Below are 16,904 nucleotides of genomic sequence, written 5' to 3' on the forward strand. Positions count from 1 at the left end.
GACATCAGTCCCGATTCAATCTGGTGTGCTCACCGGCCGAACAAAAATCCTGCCCTTTTGTGTGAGTTACACTGTATACAAGGTACAGAACAGCTTTGTACCGAAATATTAAGAACTCCCAATATTACATATGAATATCCATAGAGATTTACTGTTGTCCAATTGCCAAAAAACGGCCACAAGAGTAGACTCCTTGTGTATTTGAATCTCCATCCTCACTGAAGGAAAACACAGCCACTGCAATGCAGCATCCTCAAGTTTTTGGGGACTCAAACTGTAACTGCCGGGGCCGAAAAAGGATCGGGCCAAGTACCGTATTCCGAGCAGGGCCCGTGCTGCTGTGTGCGTGGCACACGGCAAGCCCGTGAGGCCGCCCGGCCGAGCCGGACGCGCGGTGCAGCCGCCGCAGCCGCGGCCCCTCAGGGCGGCCGTTCCGGGAGCCCCAAAGGCTCCGCGCCCGCGCGTCACGTGACACGGCCGGCTGCGGCCCGCCCCCCGCGGAACGGAGCAAAGGGTGAGCGGCGAGAGCGGCCGGGAGCCGGGCGGAGCCACGGGAGCCGGGCGGGCTCGGAGAGCTGGGGCGGGGAAGGGGCCGGGGAGCGTGCTGGCGGAGGAGGGAGCGGGGACAGTTGTGAGCACAGCAGGCCCCGGTGCGGTGGCGGGCGCAAGCAGGCACTGCGCGGCGGGCCCGGCCGCGAGCTCGCGGCAGCGCTCGGTGCCGCCCCCGCCCCGCTCCGCCCCCGCGTGGGCGCGGCCCCCGGGGCGGGGCCCCGCGGGAAGGGCGGAAGGGCCGCTCGCGAACGGCGGCCGTCCCTGCTGCCTCCCCGCCGCTAGTCGCGTGTGTGGTTCCTCCCTTCTTCGCCCTTCAGATTACCGGGATATCTATTTCCCGTGGGAAGGGTCTGGATTAAAAACAACCGGCAGAGTCAGTAGCGAGGAGCACCGCTGCTCTGTGTGTGCATCCTGCGCTTGTCAGGGGCGGTGCGGCAGGCGGTCGTGCCCGGTGGAAGGGGGGATGCTCGGGCGGGGAATGGGCTCGGGAGTGACTCCGGGGTCCTGCTCCTGCTCCTTGGCATCATGTCTGCAAGTCGTCCTTGTGCTGTGCGCTGCTCTTGGTCCTAGACTGAATGCAGTTCTCACTTAACTTATTTTCCTGCTCTATTGAACTTCTATATATCTTGTATTTGTCTTGTGAGGACTACTGTTAATGGCTGCTCTCTGATATCCTGATGGAGTGGCTTTCCTGCTTCCCTACATCCCAGACATCTGAGAGAATTTTTAGTTGCCTTTTTTTTTCTTTTTAGTTAGTTAGTTTGTTTATAATGATATAACTTGTCCTAAAGTGGCTAATTTCCCACGTCTGGTGCTTGTCCCGCAATCTGTTTTAGTTAAATGCTTCTCCGTATAGAGGTTGCAATGCTTGAAGCAGAAGAGATTCAGCCAGTTCCTAGACGTATCTCTCTGGTGTTCCTACTTTTTTAAAGGCAAGTTTTCCTGGGAGCTAGCAAAAAGCTTAGATAGAAATGGTGCAGCTGAAAAACAAGCAGACTTTTACCTTTTAATTAGCCAGTATTCCATTACAGAAGTTTTACATTTTTTAAATATTACCATTCTTGTTCCCTGGAAGATTGAGCACACCAAGATAATGGAAAAGACAACGCTGCTTTACATCTCTCTAAATAACCTTCTTGTATCAGCACATTTTTATTTTCTTTTTCTCCACTAAAAGCATATACCACGCATACTTGTTCATTGTTCAGCTAGGAAGAAAATCAAAATTGTCAACAAAATATACTAGGAGGACAGAACATTTGAGGATTTTCAGGTTAAAAATTTCTCTAGAAAACATAAGAATTAGACTTGATTTTTCCAATATGTAGCTTTGTAACTGAATACATTTTGTAAAAAAAAGTTAATATTTTTGACTACTGTATTTGGAAGATTTTCCAGGAGTCTTTAATTTAATTTACTTTTAAAATTACAGATTCTTTTCTTTAACTTATATGTTGTTACCAAAATAAATTTTCTTCTGGAGCTAGTGGTAAATAACTATACACAAGGTGTAGTGGTGTGTGATATCCAGATCCCTGAAAATCATATTTTAAGCATGCTAGCAATAATTTTAAGATTATGGTTTTAATGGTTTCACAGTCACAGTTGTAATTTTGTGGTGAGACCTTTATAAGTTGGCTAGGGTGCCACAGCTTTCAGCTGTTTCTAGAAATCTATATCCTTATGCTTGTTTAGTTGTTTTGCTTATTCTTGAGACCTGAGAAATTTACATGGCAGTTGAAGTTGTCACCAATCCCAGACTCAAAATCAATATGGTGGGGAATTATGGAGTACACTGGGTCTGCTCTTAACAAGTCCCACAGTGACCTCTAGAGTTCAAGAGCTCAAGGATAAAACATGAGTTGTTAAAGGTAATTATTTTTGAAGGTATAATTTTCTGTATTAGTTTATACATTTAGTTTACTGCTGTCCTCCAGACAGTAGGCAGTAAGTAGGTGGCTCGTTAGGTTTTACTGCTGGATTTCATGGGAATGTTCTGTCTGGGAGTCAGTCCCAATTTTCCCTGCTTTGAACAAGGATGTATAAAGCTGCTTTTACAGCAGTTGTGGGAGAACAAGTTATTTTTGTGAAATATGCTGAAAATGGAAAATACCTTTCAAATAGTAAAAGCATTTTCTATTCTTTCTCTTGGCATCGTTTTTTCATACCATAAAAAATATTATTTTCAGTCTTTATTCTGTCCTTGCATGCTCAGTGCATACTGGCATGCTTTAAAGATTCATAGCTGAGAATCTTGTTTCTTCTATTAATTTGTTTTTATATTCATTTGACTTTCCATTCGGGTAGAATAAACTTCCCTGTTCCACATGAAACTTAATTCTCCTTAATCCAAAAGCAAAACCTTTTAGAAGAATTTGTTTCTGATGATATTAATGTTAGAAGCTAAGTGCTGTTATTCTTACACTGTTCATTGAATGTTATCTGAATACTTAAAGATATATATTTTGGTGCAAACTGAATATTCCCTTTTTTTTGTTGTCGTTTTTGCCTAAGTTTGCTTCTGGATAACCACAACTAACATGACAGTTCTATAGTGCTTGAAAGAATCCACAGAGTTGACTAGGTGAATGTACAAATTCATTGAAATTCAAAGGTTATGCAATTATTTGCTGTAAATATAATTTACAAATTCAGTAAGTTTCAAAGCAACTCCTCATTTATAAAGTCTACTTGACTAAAGCAATGCATAGCAGCAGCTGGTAACTTTGCAAAGGATACTTAAAATTTATTTAAACAAATAACTTTGGTTGCAGGCATTGAATCCTTTGGCTGAAAGCAACACAGAAGCTGATTGTGTGTTATGTTGCTATCTTAAGTGAGTTCCAAAAACTGATGTAATTTAGTACTTTGCTTTATCTTCAGTATATATTAACGATCTTTAGTTCTTTGAAGGTGCAGGAACATGAATAAACCCAAATATTGTAACATTTATGCTAGAAGAACTGGTAATCTGGTCTCTGTGATGGTAGTTGGAAGATATTTCATCTTCACATCTGAAGTTTTAAGTGCTGGGAAAAAAATCTGATTTGTAACAATTACTAATTTTTTAAAATTGTAATTTCTTTTCTTGATGCTTGTGTGTATAAAATGGAATCTTGAATAACTTGTCAGAACTGAGAGATGGCTGATTACTTGCCATCCTGAACTAGTTAATTTGATTGCTGAGAGTAACTGGTCTACAGCTGTGTTTTCTTCCAGTTTTGCTTATATTTGAAGAGTGAAATGTTTTGTTTGGAAATACAAAATTGTCCATTAGGGTAAAATTTGTGTACTTGAAACACAAAATCAAATTTTTAGAATAAGCATTATGAATTTCTTTTCAGTTAAAACCAACGTGTCAACTAAGCCTTTGTACTTGACATTGATCCCAGTGATGGGATATAGTAATATTTTATCAAAAGAAGAATCACATTAAACTGATTTTTTCCCCCAGCAGTAATTCTATGACTGATCGTGTTAATGATTGTTGTGGTTTAAGCTTTTATATTTAGTTTGTGAGCTGAAAGCTCATTATGGTTGATCTGGTTTTGTCTGCTTCTGGGAACTTCTCTGTATGTTACAGCACTGAGAAGATTAGAAAAATGGATTTTTATTACTGTTTTTCTTTATTGTGGTATACTCGAAAAAAAATTCTGTGTATTTCATAGGGCTGGAAGCTATTACATGGATATTGTAATTTCTTGAATTGAAGCAAAGGCATAAGAAAATGGTACAAAATGGAGTTGAAACTAGCAAAATCTGGAGCAGGAGAAATATCTGGGTGTCAGAACAAAATTACTAATTTAGAGGAAAGAAAAAAGAACATATGTGTGCAGTTGCTGAAACTGCAGATTAGGTTAAGATTTGCTTCTTTGGTAACACAGCAGTCGTTTCCATGACCTGTGATATTTCCAAACTCACAATAGTGGAGTGTTCTTTAATGTCTATATGCTAGGGGATAAAGGGAGAGTAATATGATGGCGGAACAGGATGAGTAAAACCTGTGCAGAGTATAAATACATTAATTGAACAGACATGTTACCGCTGTGGTGGAATAATACCAGGATAGAGTTGGCTTTATTGAAGGAGAAATGAGAGCTCCTTCTGGAACCAGATAGGATTTTTAAATTAAAACTTAAATGCATTGATCTGTATTGATTATTTTTACTGAAAACTTATGGGCTAGTATGTTTTGATTCTTCTGTGGCATTCGTCACCATCATGTCCAAACCTGTACTTGGATAAATGTAGGTGAATTAAATTAGCCTACTAGAAACTCTGCACACTTACAGTAATCACTGTAATAAAGAAGTTAGGGAAATGTACAACTAAAATGGGAAATGAGACTCAGGCTGCATGGCAGTATTTAGCTCTGACCGTGTATCATGAAAGATTGTAGAAAAAGAATGTGATAAAAAGATCACACAAATTCTTACACTGAGCAGTATCTCATGAATCATGATTGTTAAGCCAGGTATAACCTCATCTTCAAGTTATACCACTCTTAAAACAAAAGCTTTTGTCCTCAGTTTTATGTCTCATAGGACATAATAAAATTGGGCTTATTCATGTGCTATGGTGGAAAGTCTTCTTTATTTTCAAACCATATATCCTGACTTCTAGTGTGATGCCATTGATTTATAGAAAAATGCATATTTTGATTGACAAAGAAGTTGGTTGTTTCAATGGATTCTTGAACTATATATTATATAGTTATTAATTCCTGAACAAGATCAAATAGGTCATTTTGTATTAATATAGCAGTCTTGGTGGGGTAGTTGTTTTGCATATAGGTTATAATTCCCTCCTTCCTGTTCCTTCCTATGTCTTCTTGTAGAAGCACATCAGGGGCCATACTGTTTCCTTTGCAGATGACTGCTAATGCCTTGTTTTTACAGCTATTTTTCCTATCATACTTCTGTGGATAATTTTTAAGTACCTAGGTTTGCAAATATATTGTAACCTGGGGCTTTCTGAATTACTTGATGATTTTCAGCAGGCTGTTTGATAAACAGTGTCTTCTAATGTGCAGGCAAGTGTAAGAAAAAATAAACATTTTATACATAGAGACCTATCTAAATAGCATCTCTGCTCCATATGTTGTAGTACCCATGAGAGGCTCATTATAATCCCTGGACCTTTTGTGCACCAAATACTTCAGTCTGGATAATGCTGCGCTCCATCTGCCTTAATCTCTGAGCTGCACAATGTGAAATTCTTAATGCTTTGACCTGCTATATGCTAGCATTTTTGATCTTGGGTTTTTCTTGTCTGTGTTTCCATTTCAAACAAGTTTTCAAGGTTGTTGGTTTGAAATTTGTCAGTTCTACTGAGTTATTCTGTGGGTTTTTGTCCCTAAACCAAGTGTAACTTACAGGTGCTGAAAAGCATATGAATATCTAAAATATTTTATTTTGGGGTTTTTTTGTATTTGGCCTTGTTTATTTTTTTTTTCCCCACATCTTTTAAGTGTTGTGATTTGTTGACCTTATTCAAGGTGTCAAACTGGACAGAGATCCAGAAATATGTGTTAGGGAAATTATTCTTTTCAGCAAACAATGCTTTGCTTGCCTCACTGATATGCATTTAAACCTGTCATCATAAACCAGACACTATTTCAGAATTTCACTTCAGAAACATGATGCTTTTAAAATCTAGAGAGGTTTTAGAAATCTCTAAGAGCAGAATATTGTCTTCGGGAGCGATGGCTATCTTATGTTTTCTTTATTAAAAAAAAAACTCCAACCAGAATTTTTTCTTTTAATTTTAAGGGTAATTTTTGTGTCTACCCTTTACCCACCTAAATTCTCTCTTGTGACTTCAGTAAACGCTTATCACTACTTTTTCCCCCTCTTTTCTCCTACAATCATCAAAATATAAGAAAAGACAACAACTTTCTATGGAAAGAGTGAGGGGTAGCTTCCCACTTACTCACACTTTGGTGGTGAACTATTTTGTCAACAGTTGCGTGGCAACTCTGCATGTGCATTTACTTGTCTGTGCGTTTTAGAGGGGAAAGCTTATGAAACAGACCTTGCAAAAATGTGTGCACTATTAAGTCAGATACTGACATGTAGTAACTTGCCTTTGTGTTGAAAATGTCTCGCTATATGAAAGGACTTAAGGTTAAAGATGGGTTGTTTTTAGATAGTTCTCAAATTGTTTGAAATGTGTGTGCAAATGTTTGCTGTCTTTTGGGAAGAGAAGCTTCTGCTGACTGGCTCAGTTTGTGTTATGGGGAAAAGCTCTCCTTTGCTGTTGGAGGTGGGGAACCAGGAGAAGTTCAGAATGTAGCACATCATTATAGATGAAGGATTCATCTAATTCATACTGGTGGAACCAGTAGTTTGATCTGTTACCAAGAGGAGAAAATTAAGGGCAAGTAGAGAAGTCCTTCAGCATATGAACTGTTGGTTTTGGTGGCTTTCCAAATTGATTGCTTGTAGGGATGCTGCTGGTAGTTCTTCTCTCATGTTTTTTATATTGTGCCATGTAATGCTACATGTGTTCAAACTCACAAAAGTAGGACTTTAATTCCCAGTGTTGTCCATAGTTGCTAAAAACTGCTGGTGTTGCCTTGCCCAAATGGTGTACTGAGAATGAAGCATTTTGTCTTAACCTGACTGCTAGATTCTCTGTCACTATTAATTATCTTATAGTTCTAGGAAGCATATGGTTGGTCTCCTGTGGATTGTCTGACCAATTACTTCTCTTCAGATTCTAGATTTTTCTGTAGATACTAGCATGGGGCTTCTGCAAGAAGTTTATATAACAAGATCTGTCCGTGGATTTAGTAGAAAGGATGGGATGAATATTCATGTTTCATTGTAATTGAAAAAGAGGTTTGATTCTGAGGAATTTTTAAAAAGTGAAGTTGTTTGATTTCTGAATTTTTAAAAATTATTCCTAAATCAACCATATTGTGATACATGTGTCAGACAGTGTTTTCCTGCTAAAGTTACTCTAGAGAACATGGTGAATATATTTGTGGGTAAGGTCTGAAAATGGTGTTTTATGGCTGACATTGCTGTTAGAGTGGAGGAGGTCTGAGATGCCAAATCTCATAGCAGAGGGGTAGAGTTCCAGCCACAAAACTTAAGATGCAGTTCAAGGTAAATAGGTTGAGAGAAGGGTATTAAGATGTAGGAAATGATATAGTCAGAAGGTAGACAAAATCCTCATTTTTAGAATTTTTATTTTTATGTGGCATATTTTCCAAAGGTAAAGCTCTGCTGATTGAGACAATAGTCTCTTTTGGTGGATTGATTCTAATAACAATTTTTAAATGACAGCTGAGAGTAAATCCTTATAGCTTTTGTCTTGAAATGGTGAGGTTTTTGTTCTGTTTGGCAACCTATTTAAAATTATTTGCAAAAGTGGTTAATGCAAATTGAAAATGTTTGCACAAAATATTCAGAGAGAAAATGACTGAATTATAAGCAGTGTGAAAATTTAAGCTTCTGAGGAAGTTACAGATGATGAAATATTTCCACTTAAAAAAAAAATAACTAAAACCCTTTGAAGGTGAATGTCAGAAGTCATAGTCTTAGAAGACAGTTCTTGTCATTGCAAAGCTATTGATATCTGTAAAGAATTCTAGTGAAGATTATGCAGATGGCTTACTTTGTAGAACTGAGTTTTGGAATTAAGAAGCTCTATCTGTGACAGATATACTACCTTCAGTACTATTTCATCAGTGTTGCCAGTTTATATTCTGCATACAAATAGTTAATCACTTCTATGTTTCTGCAAATGCAACAAAGAAAAAATGATTATATTGTAAAATTTTAAATACTTTGTAAAAGGATTGAATGAGACTGCATATATTTATGCTTTCCATTATTTTAATTGAAAAATAACTCTATGATCTTGAATATAAACACAAACTGATCTACCAGGGATTCATTAGGTGGAAGCAACAGTTTAAAAGGGAGTTGCCAATAGGTGAAGGGCAGCATTTCTTATAATGAAACTGCAATTACGTGAATTAGGCTTGAGTCTCTGCAGCACCTCGACATTCAGTTTACTTTTCAGAGGTACGAATAATACAATCAAACAGCTGGTGTTTCAGTGATCTTTGTAGGTGTTTTCCAAGCACATTCAGGGCTAAATAGATGGGAGATAGTATAATACATGGAGTAGGAGTGAAATGATCCCATGTGTCATTATATAGCTGCCTTAGTCTGCCAATGTGCTTTTAACTTTGTGATGGAGTGGTGAACAAGGAGTCACTGTGTTATGGTGTGTCCCTATGATATATGTGACAGTTTGAACTGATTTTACGTTTGCAGTTAACACAAGTGTGGAAATGATGCATTTGTGCATTTTCATTTGTGAAAATATTTAATAAAGAAAAGGTGATGTGTTGCAAATAGCTTTCCTTTGCTTATCATAATCCACCTTTGGGAGTGAAAAATTAATAAATACCAGTATATGGAGAGAAAATCTTTTGCAGTGCTAATTTTTTCTTCAAAATGCATTATTAAATTTTGTCTGGTTGGATTGCTTTTCTTGTTTACCTGCCACATTGAGTCATTTTTATCAAGTACTTCTGTTAGTACAAGATCACAAGTTATGTTCAAATTAGGTAAAGGGTGTATGTGAAGTATCAAGCTCTGTTCTGTAGAACAGACATTTAAAATCTGATTAAGATTTCTGGTTTGTTGGTTTGGGGTTTTTTTTCCATTCTCATGTGTACACTCATTTCTTTTCATTCTGGACATTGTGAGACTCTAACAGATAATACATTTATTTTTAATTGTTCATGTTTAATTGCTACATATTGATGTTACTTCAAATTTGTTTTATAACAACTTTTCTCTTTCCTTCATGTTTTTCAGATTATGGCACAGGCTCAGGGTTTGGGGAAGAAATACATTAAAGCCTTTTTGAAAGGTTTCTTTGTTGCTGTTCCTGTGACTGTGACTTTCCTGGACAGAGTTGCCTGTGTCGCAAGGGTGGAAGGAGCATCCATGCAGGTATTGATGGAAATATCTTGTGTCTGTCAGGAAATTGAAAGGTGGCTCTCCACTGATAATAGCAAGGTGAAAAAAATATTTTTCTCAGTTGCTATTAAATAGCATTCTAATATGGAATAGTTTAATTTCTACTTTGTTAAATATTTTGTGATGTGAAAGAAGAGATTTTGAAAATAAATTTCCCAAAATTCTGGGTCAGTAAAAGGAAAATATATGGATAAATAGTGATAGATTGTTCTGGTATCTTCCTAAACATTTAGAAATATTTGAAGCAATACCTTTTATCTCTTGGGATTCAATTGATGACTCACAAAGAGGCTTTCTAGTAACTGTATGGCAAAACTGTTTCTTGCTATACATGTTCTTACTAATGAACACATTTGGCACTATTGCAGGAAAGAATACTGAAAGTGGCATGAACCTACTATTATTGCTTCTGTTTATTAGGAAATAAGTATGAGTTCACTGTTTTTACTTTGGTTATATTGAATGTTCGTACAGCATAAGCGAGTAAATATAAATAGGATGTGTAGCATTTAGATGATAAATAAATACTCATGAACACTATTTTGTTTTCACTATTTGGTTTTGAAAAAGCTATATTTTAACGTAGGTAGAAAATTTCCATATTGTTACTTTGCATTTTAAATCATTTGCACTTCTCATTGGTATGCATCACCACTGAAAACTATGATGTATTTTGTTCCAATGTTGCAACATTCCAATTAGCAGAGAGTAAGGATTTGATTCTTGGAAGTCAAGCTCTCTTTTCTGATTGTCTTAATAAGCTCAGAATCTTGAAGAGAGGTTTCATAGCAATCAAGACCAGCTGCTAGAGTTAAGTTATGCAGAATTTGCATGTGGACTAGAAAACTCAGGCTTGAACCTGCACTTGGCTGATTTATGTTTAATGTTCTAAAAAGCAGGTGGTGGGGAGGAGGGGATGGCAAGGTGGCATTGTGTCTTTTGTGGTAGTCTGATGTTTAAACTCTGTCAAGAAACCTCAGCAGGCCGTTCTCACATCAAGAACAGAGATGAAAGTAAAATCATCTTACTCCAGTAATTCTACAATCTAAGGCCAAAAGCTCGGTGTAATGTAAATTATCTTTGCCTTTTTCATGGATGTTATTCTGAATATCATTGATGACCAGTGAAAGAGAGGAGGATCTCAGGGCTTGCAGTTGCAGAACTAGAAATTTGCACTGAAAAGGAGAGGAAGGGAAAGCTCTGAAAAACAGTTTTGTTATCTTTTTACTATCTTCAGACAGGAGAAATTCAAATACGTAGCACAGCATCTAGAGAAGTACAAACTCAGCCAGATGAGTACAACTCTCCTGTTTTCCATCTTTCTATTTTTTGCCTTGGCTGCAAAGGCATGGCATTTTTTGCCTTGTCTAGGGTCACATGGACCATTCGAGATGCAGGTTCACGTTGGATTTTCTGGTTTTGGCTTTCTTCCTTTGTTTCTGCTTTTTGAGGTTTTTTTGCTACTAGTGTGACCTGAGCATTTAAATTTTGAGGTGTTGGTTTTTTTAGCATACCATGTTGCCATTCATTGATCTTTTCTGCGTCTGATGTAGTGTTCTGTTTGACATCCATTATTGCTTAGTAGTTTTGCTTCAGTAGCTGGAAAGAAATTTCTTGGATTTCCCTCTCTACAAGTCTGTTGTGCCCCTCTGGTTAATACCTCAGTATTATGTTTTCTTTGAAGTCAGTCCCAAGCGTTTGGGAGTGCTCTGGTGTTGTTTTGGAGTGTTGCTTCTCTACTCACTTGAAGAACACACAGTTGACTGTGGTTTATTCATGGAAGATTTGAAAAACACTACAGTTATTTGCTTAGATTTATTCAACCTGACAAAAAGGGAATATTCACTGGATTACTGAAATTTAAGCTTTTCCCTTACTGTATCTGTTAACTAAATATTCCCTCTGTTGATTGAAAAATGGATAGCTTGAAAGTTGACATTTAGAATTTTACTGACACCTCAGTGTCTGTAAAGCTCTCTGGTTTTATTCTGAAACAGAATTTAAATAGAGGTATGTTTTAAACTTCTATGCATATGGCCATTTTTCAGATTGAAAAAAAAAATCGTAGTGCTTTTAATAAGGTACTAATTTCCTTGCCAAGATTTATTCGACACCTAAGCCAGTCTGACAGGGACACAATTATAATGCATGTATCCCTCTCTTTAAGAGTAGCTTGAAGGAGTACTGGTCATGTTGCAATTCTGTTGGTTAACTATGTTCTTTGGAGGGTGATCTTTGTCAAATATATCTGAAAGCCATAGGTATGAGGAAGACTGAAGTTCAGTCAGTTTGTAGTCAGCATGTATCCTTCAATCACATGATTCTTTATTGTCTCAATTTGATATCATGGTAAGATTCCCAAGAATTTGTTTGTAATAGACCTCTAAAATGTCTATCTGGCTTTGCCTACTCATAATTCTGGCTCCTGCTGAGCCTGAAATTAAAAGTTTTGACAAGAAGCAAGAAATAAATTTCTCTGTGTAATGCTTGCTTTCCTACTCTTGTTCTGTGCCGTGTGCTCTCTCTACCCCTACAGTTTCTCCTTTTCTTCTGGACCAGCCTTACTGCTGCTTCATAGTTACTGATGATGGGAACACTTTTTGACACCCTGGCAAGCATATGAATAAAGCTACTATTGGAAATGCAAATTTTTCTGACCCAATCAATTAAGACAGACTTCGTGTATTCTATTGTCTCAAGCTGATTTTGTATTTGTCAGTGATTTCAGCCGCCTGTCCTAAGTTCATTTGTGCTGACTTCAGTGTATATGTATATTAACTCTAACCTATAGGGAATAACAGTGAACTATTGCAGTTTATAATTTTTACAGTTTTAATAGTTTCATTACCTTCTCTTTTATTTCCAAATTTACTGGGTTTTTTAATCCTCACATGAGGCAGTTTTTGTTGCTTGGGATTTTAGATAGATGTGCTCATCTAGCATTCTACAAATAGTGAGTTTCTAGTGAGTTGTAATCTGTTTACAACATTAAATGTAAATGATACAAATAAGTGGTAATAAGTTTTTTTAATGGCTTGTAGATTTTTTTTGTGTGTGACTTCTTGTAGTGCAGTCTGTATACTTTTAAATGTTTGTTGTCTTATGGACATCTTGATATTGATTTGTTATTTTTTTGAGTTTCATTGTTTGTCTGGTATCATGAACTCTTCATACATAAAGATGTGGAAAAGGAACCCCTCATGGATATATAAATTTGTAAATTCATTACATCAAATGGTCTGTTTTCAAGTGGGATAGAAGATGACAGTCTATGTGCAGCTTTATATGCAAGCTCTATTGCAAACAGTTCAATACCAAGGATTATAGGAAATGGCCTGACCAGTGATCTCTGATGAAGTACTCGTGTTTCTGCAGCAAACATTATTGAATGTTCTATTCCATTATGCATAATAGCAGTTGTAATTATTCTGTGGCAGTTTCTCCTAACTTTATTATTAGGATTACTGTACCTAAGCCTGTAAGCTCATGTGAATATTCTTTGTGTTCCCCAAGCTACAAGCAAATAAGTTGTGACCTTCACTAGCAGCATAACAACCATCAAGTTAATCATTATTTATAGCAAAAGGGCATGTTTTTACCCTCATACTTATGGAACCTCATGTCCTATGAGGCTTCATCATATGACTGGGGATCTCAATTTGCATGCTTTTAGCATTAGATTAGTTAGTAATTGGAAAGAGTAATGTTTTGTGGCTTCTGCACCACAGTTTAAATTAAGACCTGTGTGCCTCATTTGTAGCAGGCTTTTATGCCGAAACCTTGAGCAAAGAAGTTATAATGCCTCAGACTAGAAGGCAGAAGCCTCTGTGTCATTCTGTTTCTTTTGAAAAGCCCTTTTGACCCTCTTTGTTGACTCCTTTTGCAGAATCTGTATTTTGATTTTGCTAGACATAAAACCTTACTACCAGTTAAAATATCATGAGGAATAAGTTGTATTGTTTCTATACTTGTTTGTTATACTTGTGTATATACTCAATTTGTGTAATTTACAGTAGAGAAAGGCTTGCTGAAGGATTTACCCTTTTCTTTTTTTAATAGATAATAGTGATTGTTGGTGTAAATGAATAGTTTTCCTTCAGTTTCTTCTAACAAAATAGTATTAATGTCTGAACATTTGTCAGGGTTTTTTTTGTGAGAGAGAAGAAAAAAAGTCTACACCCATTGTATTTTTCTCAAACACAATTCTAATGTGTAATGAGTTGGATATCCACCCTGTAGATCAAAATGAGTTCAGGTATTGTTAAAAATGCATTTAGAGTGCTTTAAGTTAAAACAGCTTATGGAATATCTAAATGTGCTTAAGTTCTATGGCATTTCCTTTGTTTAAATGCAGAAAAAAATAGGAGAAATAGGAATCAACTGGGATAGCACAACTAGGGCAATACTGTACATGATGTGTTTCTCTGTAAGATGTAGTTGATGTGAGTTTATTTAATGCAAGAAGTGTGTGAACACTCATTTAGGTATTTCTAAGTGTCAGCTGTGAGATACATTGTCTTTTGGAACAATGGTTTAAGGTTTCTATTTGTTTCATCCTTCTCTTTTGATGTTTTAAGGCAGATACCTTTGAGTATTAAGGAGTTTACTTTGTGAGACTATGTCATAAGTATGATCCCTGCTTTGTAAGATTGGCTGTGCTTTATACTTCGTAGTGTTGTAAAGCTTCTGGCCCCTATGTATCTGCATTTGGCAAAATGAGAATTATGTAAGTCACTTGTATGTAAATATTTGATCCTTTGGTGGAAAATGCTGTAAAGGTGAGAAATAATTCTAATATTATTAAAAACTAATAATAAAATAACTGCTAATTAGCTCCTGGGTTTCATTTTTCTGTTTCTTGCAGTGCATTGAGTCTAGTAAATAAAACAGTAATAAGAATTAACATATTTATAGCTTAGTGTACCGGTTTGAAAGCAAAACCAGTGAGAGACTCCAAGTCAGAAATACAGTTTAATAGGAAAAAAAGAGAAAAAATAAACATGCAGTAATACAAAAGAAAAGCTACTGACAGAGTCAGAATACAACCTGACACCCCGTCAGTCAGGGTGTTGGTAGCAGTCCCATTAAATGGTGGCTGCAGTCCTCCTGGATGACAGATGTGGTTCAGGTGAAGCAGTGCTCCTGTAGAAGGTGCAGTTTTCCTCCAAAGGTCCAGTGATGATGTTGAAAGGTCCAGTTTTTCCTCTGGGATCCAGTGGAAAAGGCTGCCTTGGTGTTCCAGATCTCAGTTTTTATCTAGGTAGTAAAGGCTTGGCTCCTCCCCCTGGCTGGATCATCTCTTAATGGGATGATGTAATTCTATCAGTTATTCAGTGGGACTCAATGGCCCATTAACAGAAGATATCCTCCTGGAGGAAGGATGGGTTGTGGAAGAGATAAAGAACACTGCCCCACCTGGTTTTAACAGATAGTGATAGAATACATACTTTTGGGCACATCTTTACATTGTAAGCCAGGACACTTAGACTTGGACCTTTTATCTATGGATGCTAAAGTGATCTGCCTTGATCCCCTGATTTACCTAACTAGAAATTTGCCTGTAGCCCAAAATGTAACTAGCCATGTTTGCTCTTTAACTAAACATAGGGAGAGGAGGAGGGATATGACATCCTACCACGTTTATTCTTTTGACCTATCATATAGCTTATTGTGAATTACACCTACTGAGGACCCTATCACATGACTTCCTCTTGCACTTTGAAAAACTAATTTTTCACAACTTCTGCTTGAACTATGGCAACCAGTCTGTTTAGCAACAATGAATGAGAAACTGTAGTAAAGAGAAATCAGCACTTCTGAATTGCTTTTGGAGTTAGAAATAAATACTAAATAACTATATTATTTGAGAGCAAAATTTACGGAATAACAATAGAATGAAATTTGACGCTGTGTAATTACTAGGGTTGAGAAGAGGTAATTTCAGTCTCCCTGTTGGTTTACTCATCAGAGCTGCCATCGGTTTGAAGAGGGTGCTATCAGCAGTGAAAGTCCAGTGATTTATGTGATGGTTCCAGTTATAGTGTGCCTCTTCTACAACAACAACAACACATTTCTTTAGCTAACATTGCAGTTATCGTACAAAGGATGGGTAGCCTAGTTTCAACACTGTATACTTAATTGCATATATCACCTCGCTGGAGAATCTGCATTAGCAGATTAATCTGCATGATCCCTTGGCCAACTTGGGAGATAGTGTAATTGTATTTGGAGACTCTGAAAAAGCTTTCTGAGAAACAAACTATTATAAAACTTCAGTCTGGAATACTTTTAAATAATTTCTGTCTAGTAAAAGGAGTCTGTTTTAAAGTAAGCCACGCAAATGTAAATAACGACAGTACTGTGATGGGCTTCTTCCTTCCTCTGCCCTTTTCCAAGAATTAAGTCAGAGCCAGCATTGATCAGGTACCTTGGTTTTGTATCATATCACACCAAATAATTTCAGGGGATTTGATGTACTTCCTAGCTGATTCATACTTTTTTGTGTCCTGTTATGGAAGGCCCAGTTTATTGCCAGTGTCGGTGTGTGCTGTAGGTATAGGGCTTGTTGTTTTCCCTTTGCAAAGGATGCTGAGATTAGTATTGCTACAAGTACATACTTCATTTTTAATGCATTGTGCTTTTATAAATAGTAAGATGCCTGCAAAAAGCTTGTTTGCTTGTTTGGTTTTTTTCCTGGGAATTTGTTACTTGGTTCTCCTTTGATTTTAATATTAAATGATAAGCAATAACAGCAATCTCTTCTTTGCATCAGGTTTGCCATAAGTATGTATCTTATGTAATCTGGTTTGCATGCAGTAGTGCATTGAAAGATGTGAACTAGAGTTTGTCATAAATTAATGATATTTGACATGTCATTTAAGAAAGAAATGTATTTCAAATGTATTTCCTCTAATACAACAGATTCTTGGCCTCTTACAGTAAGTGGGTATGTTTTTAGCAATTTTAATGGTTTCACCTGTTGACGGGAAGAGAATTAGGTAGAAGATTGATAAAGGAAATACAGATCTAAATGTAGATCTATTTTTCTCCCCTTCTCTCAGCCTTCTTTGAATCCTGGGGGAAGACAAGCATCTGATGTAGTACTCTTAAACCACTGGAGCATTAGAAATTATGATGTACAGCGTGGGGACATTGTGTCACTAGTGTAAGTAATTTTGCATGCATTTCAATATATACTTATGTAGATGTTGAACTATTGGTGTTTCATCTACAATAATGTAGGGATATACATGAACCAGGAACATAACATTTTTGTAGTGCATTATTGTTATTTCTATTGTCTGTTTTCAAAACTCAGATGTTCAAAGAATGTATTACTACTCAGAT

The 16,904-nt window shown here is 37.0% G+C and overlaps 1 protein-coding gene across 5 annotated transcripts in view; it reads left to right on the forward strand.

The window, feature by feature from the left end:
- Positions 1-455: 455 nt before the first annotated feature.
- IMMP2L (inner mitochondrial membrane peptidase subunit 2) overlaps positions 456-16,904 on the forward strand; it is a 409,528-nt gene continuing 393,079 nt past the window's right edge. For 2 of the 5 annotated variants that reach the window (XM_014871176.2, XM_088165491.1), the window contains exons 1-3: positions 456-514; positions 9,393-9,530; positions 16,619-16,722. In XM_014871176.2, coding sequence (XP_014726662.1) covers positions 9,396-9,530; positions 16,619-16,722 — 239 coding nt within the window. In that variant the 5' untranslated portion in view covers positions 456-514; positions 9,393-9,395. Of the gene's footprint in view, positions 515-1,053; positions 1,485-2,175; positions 2,424-3,326; positions 3,389-9,392; positions 9,531-16,618; positions 16,723-16,904 lie in introns of those variants that run through there. The other 3 variants (XM_088165488.1, XM_088165490.1, XM_088165489.1) reach the window with 3 other exon arrangements.

The sequence above is a fragment of the Sturnus vulgaris genome, chromosome 5 (assembly GCF_052056855.1).
Source record: "Sturnus vulgaris isolate bStuVul1 chromosome 5, bStuVul1.hap1, whole genome shotgun sequence".
In the NCBI taxonomy this organism is placed as follows: Eukaryota; Metazoa; Chordata; class Aves; order Passeriformes; family Sturnidae; genus Sturnus; species Sturnus vulgaris.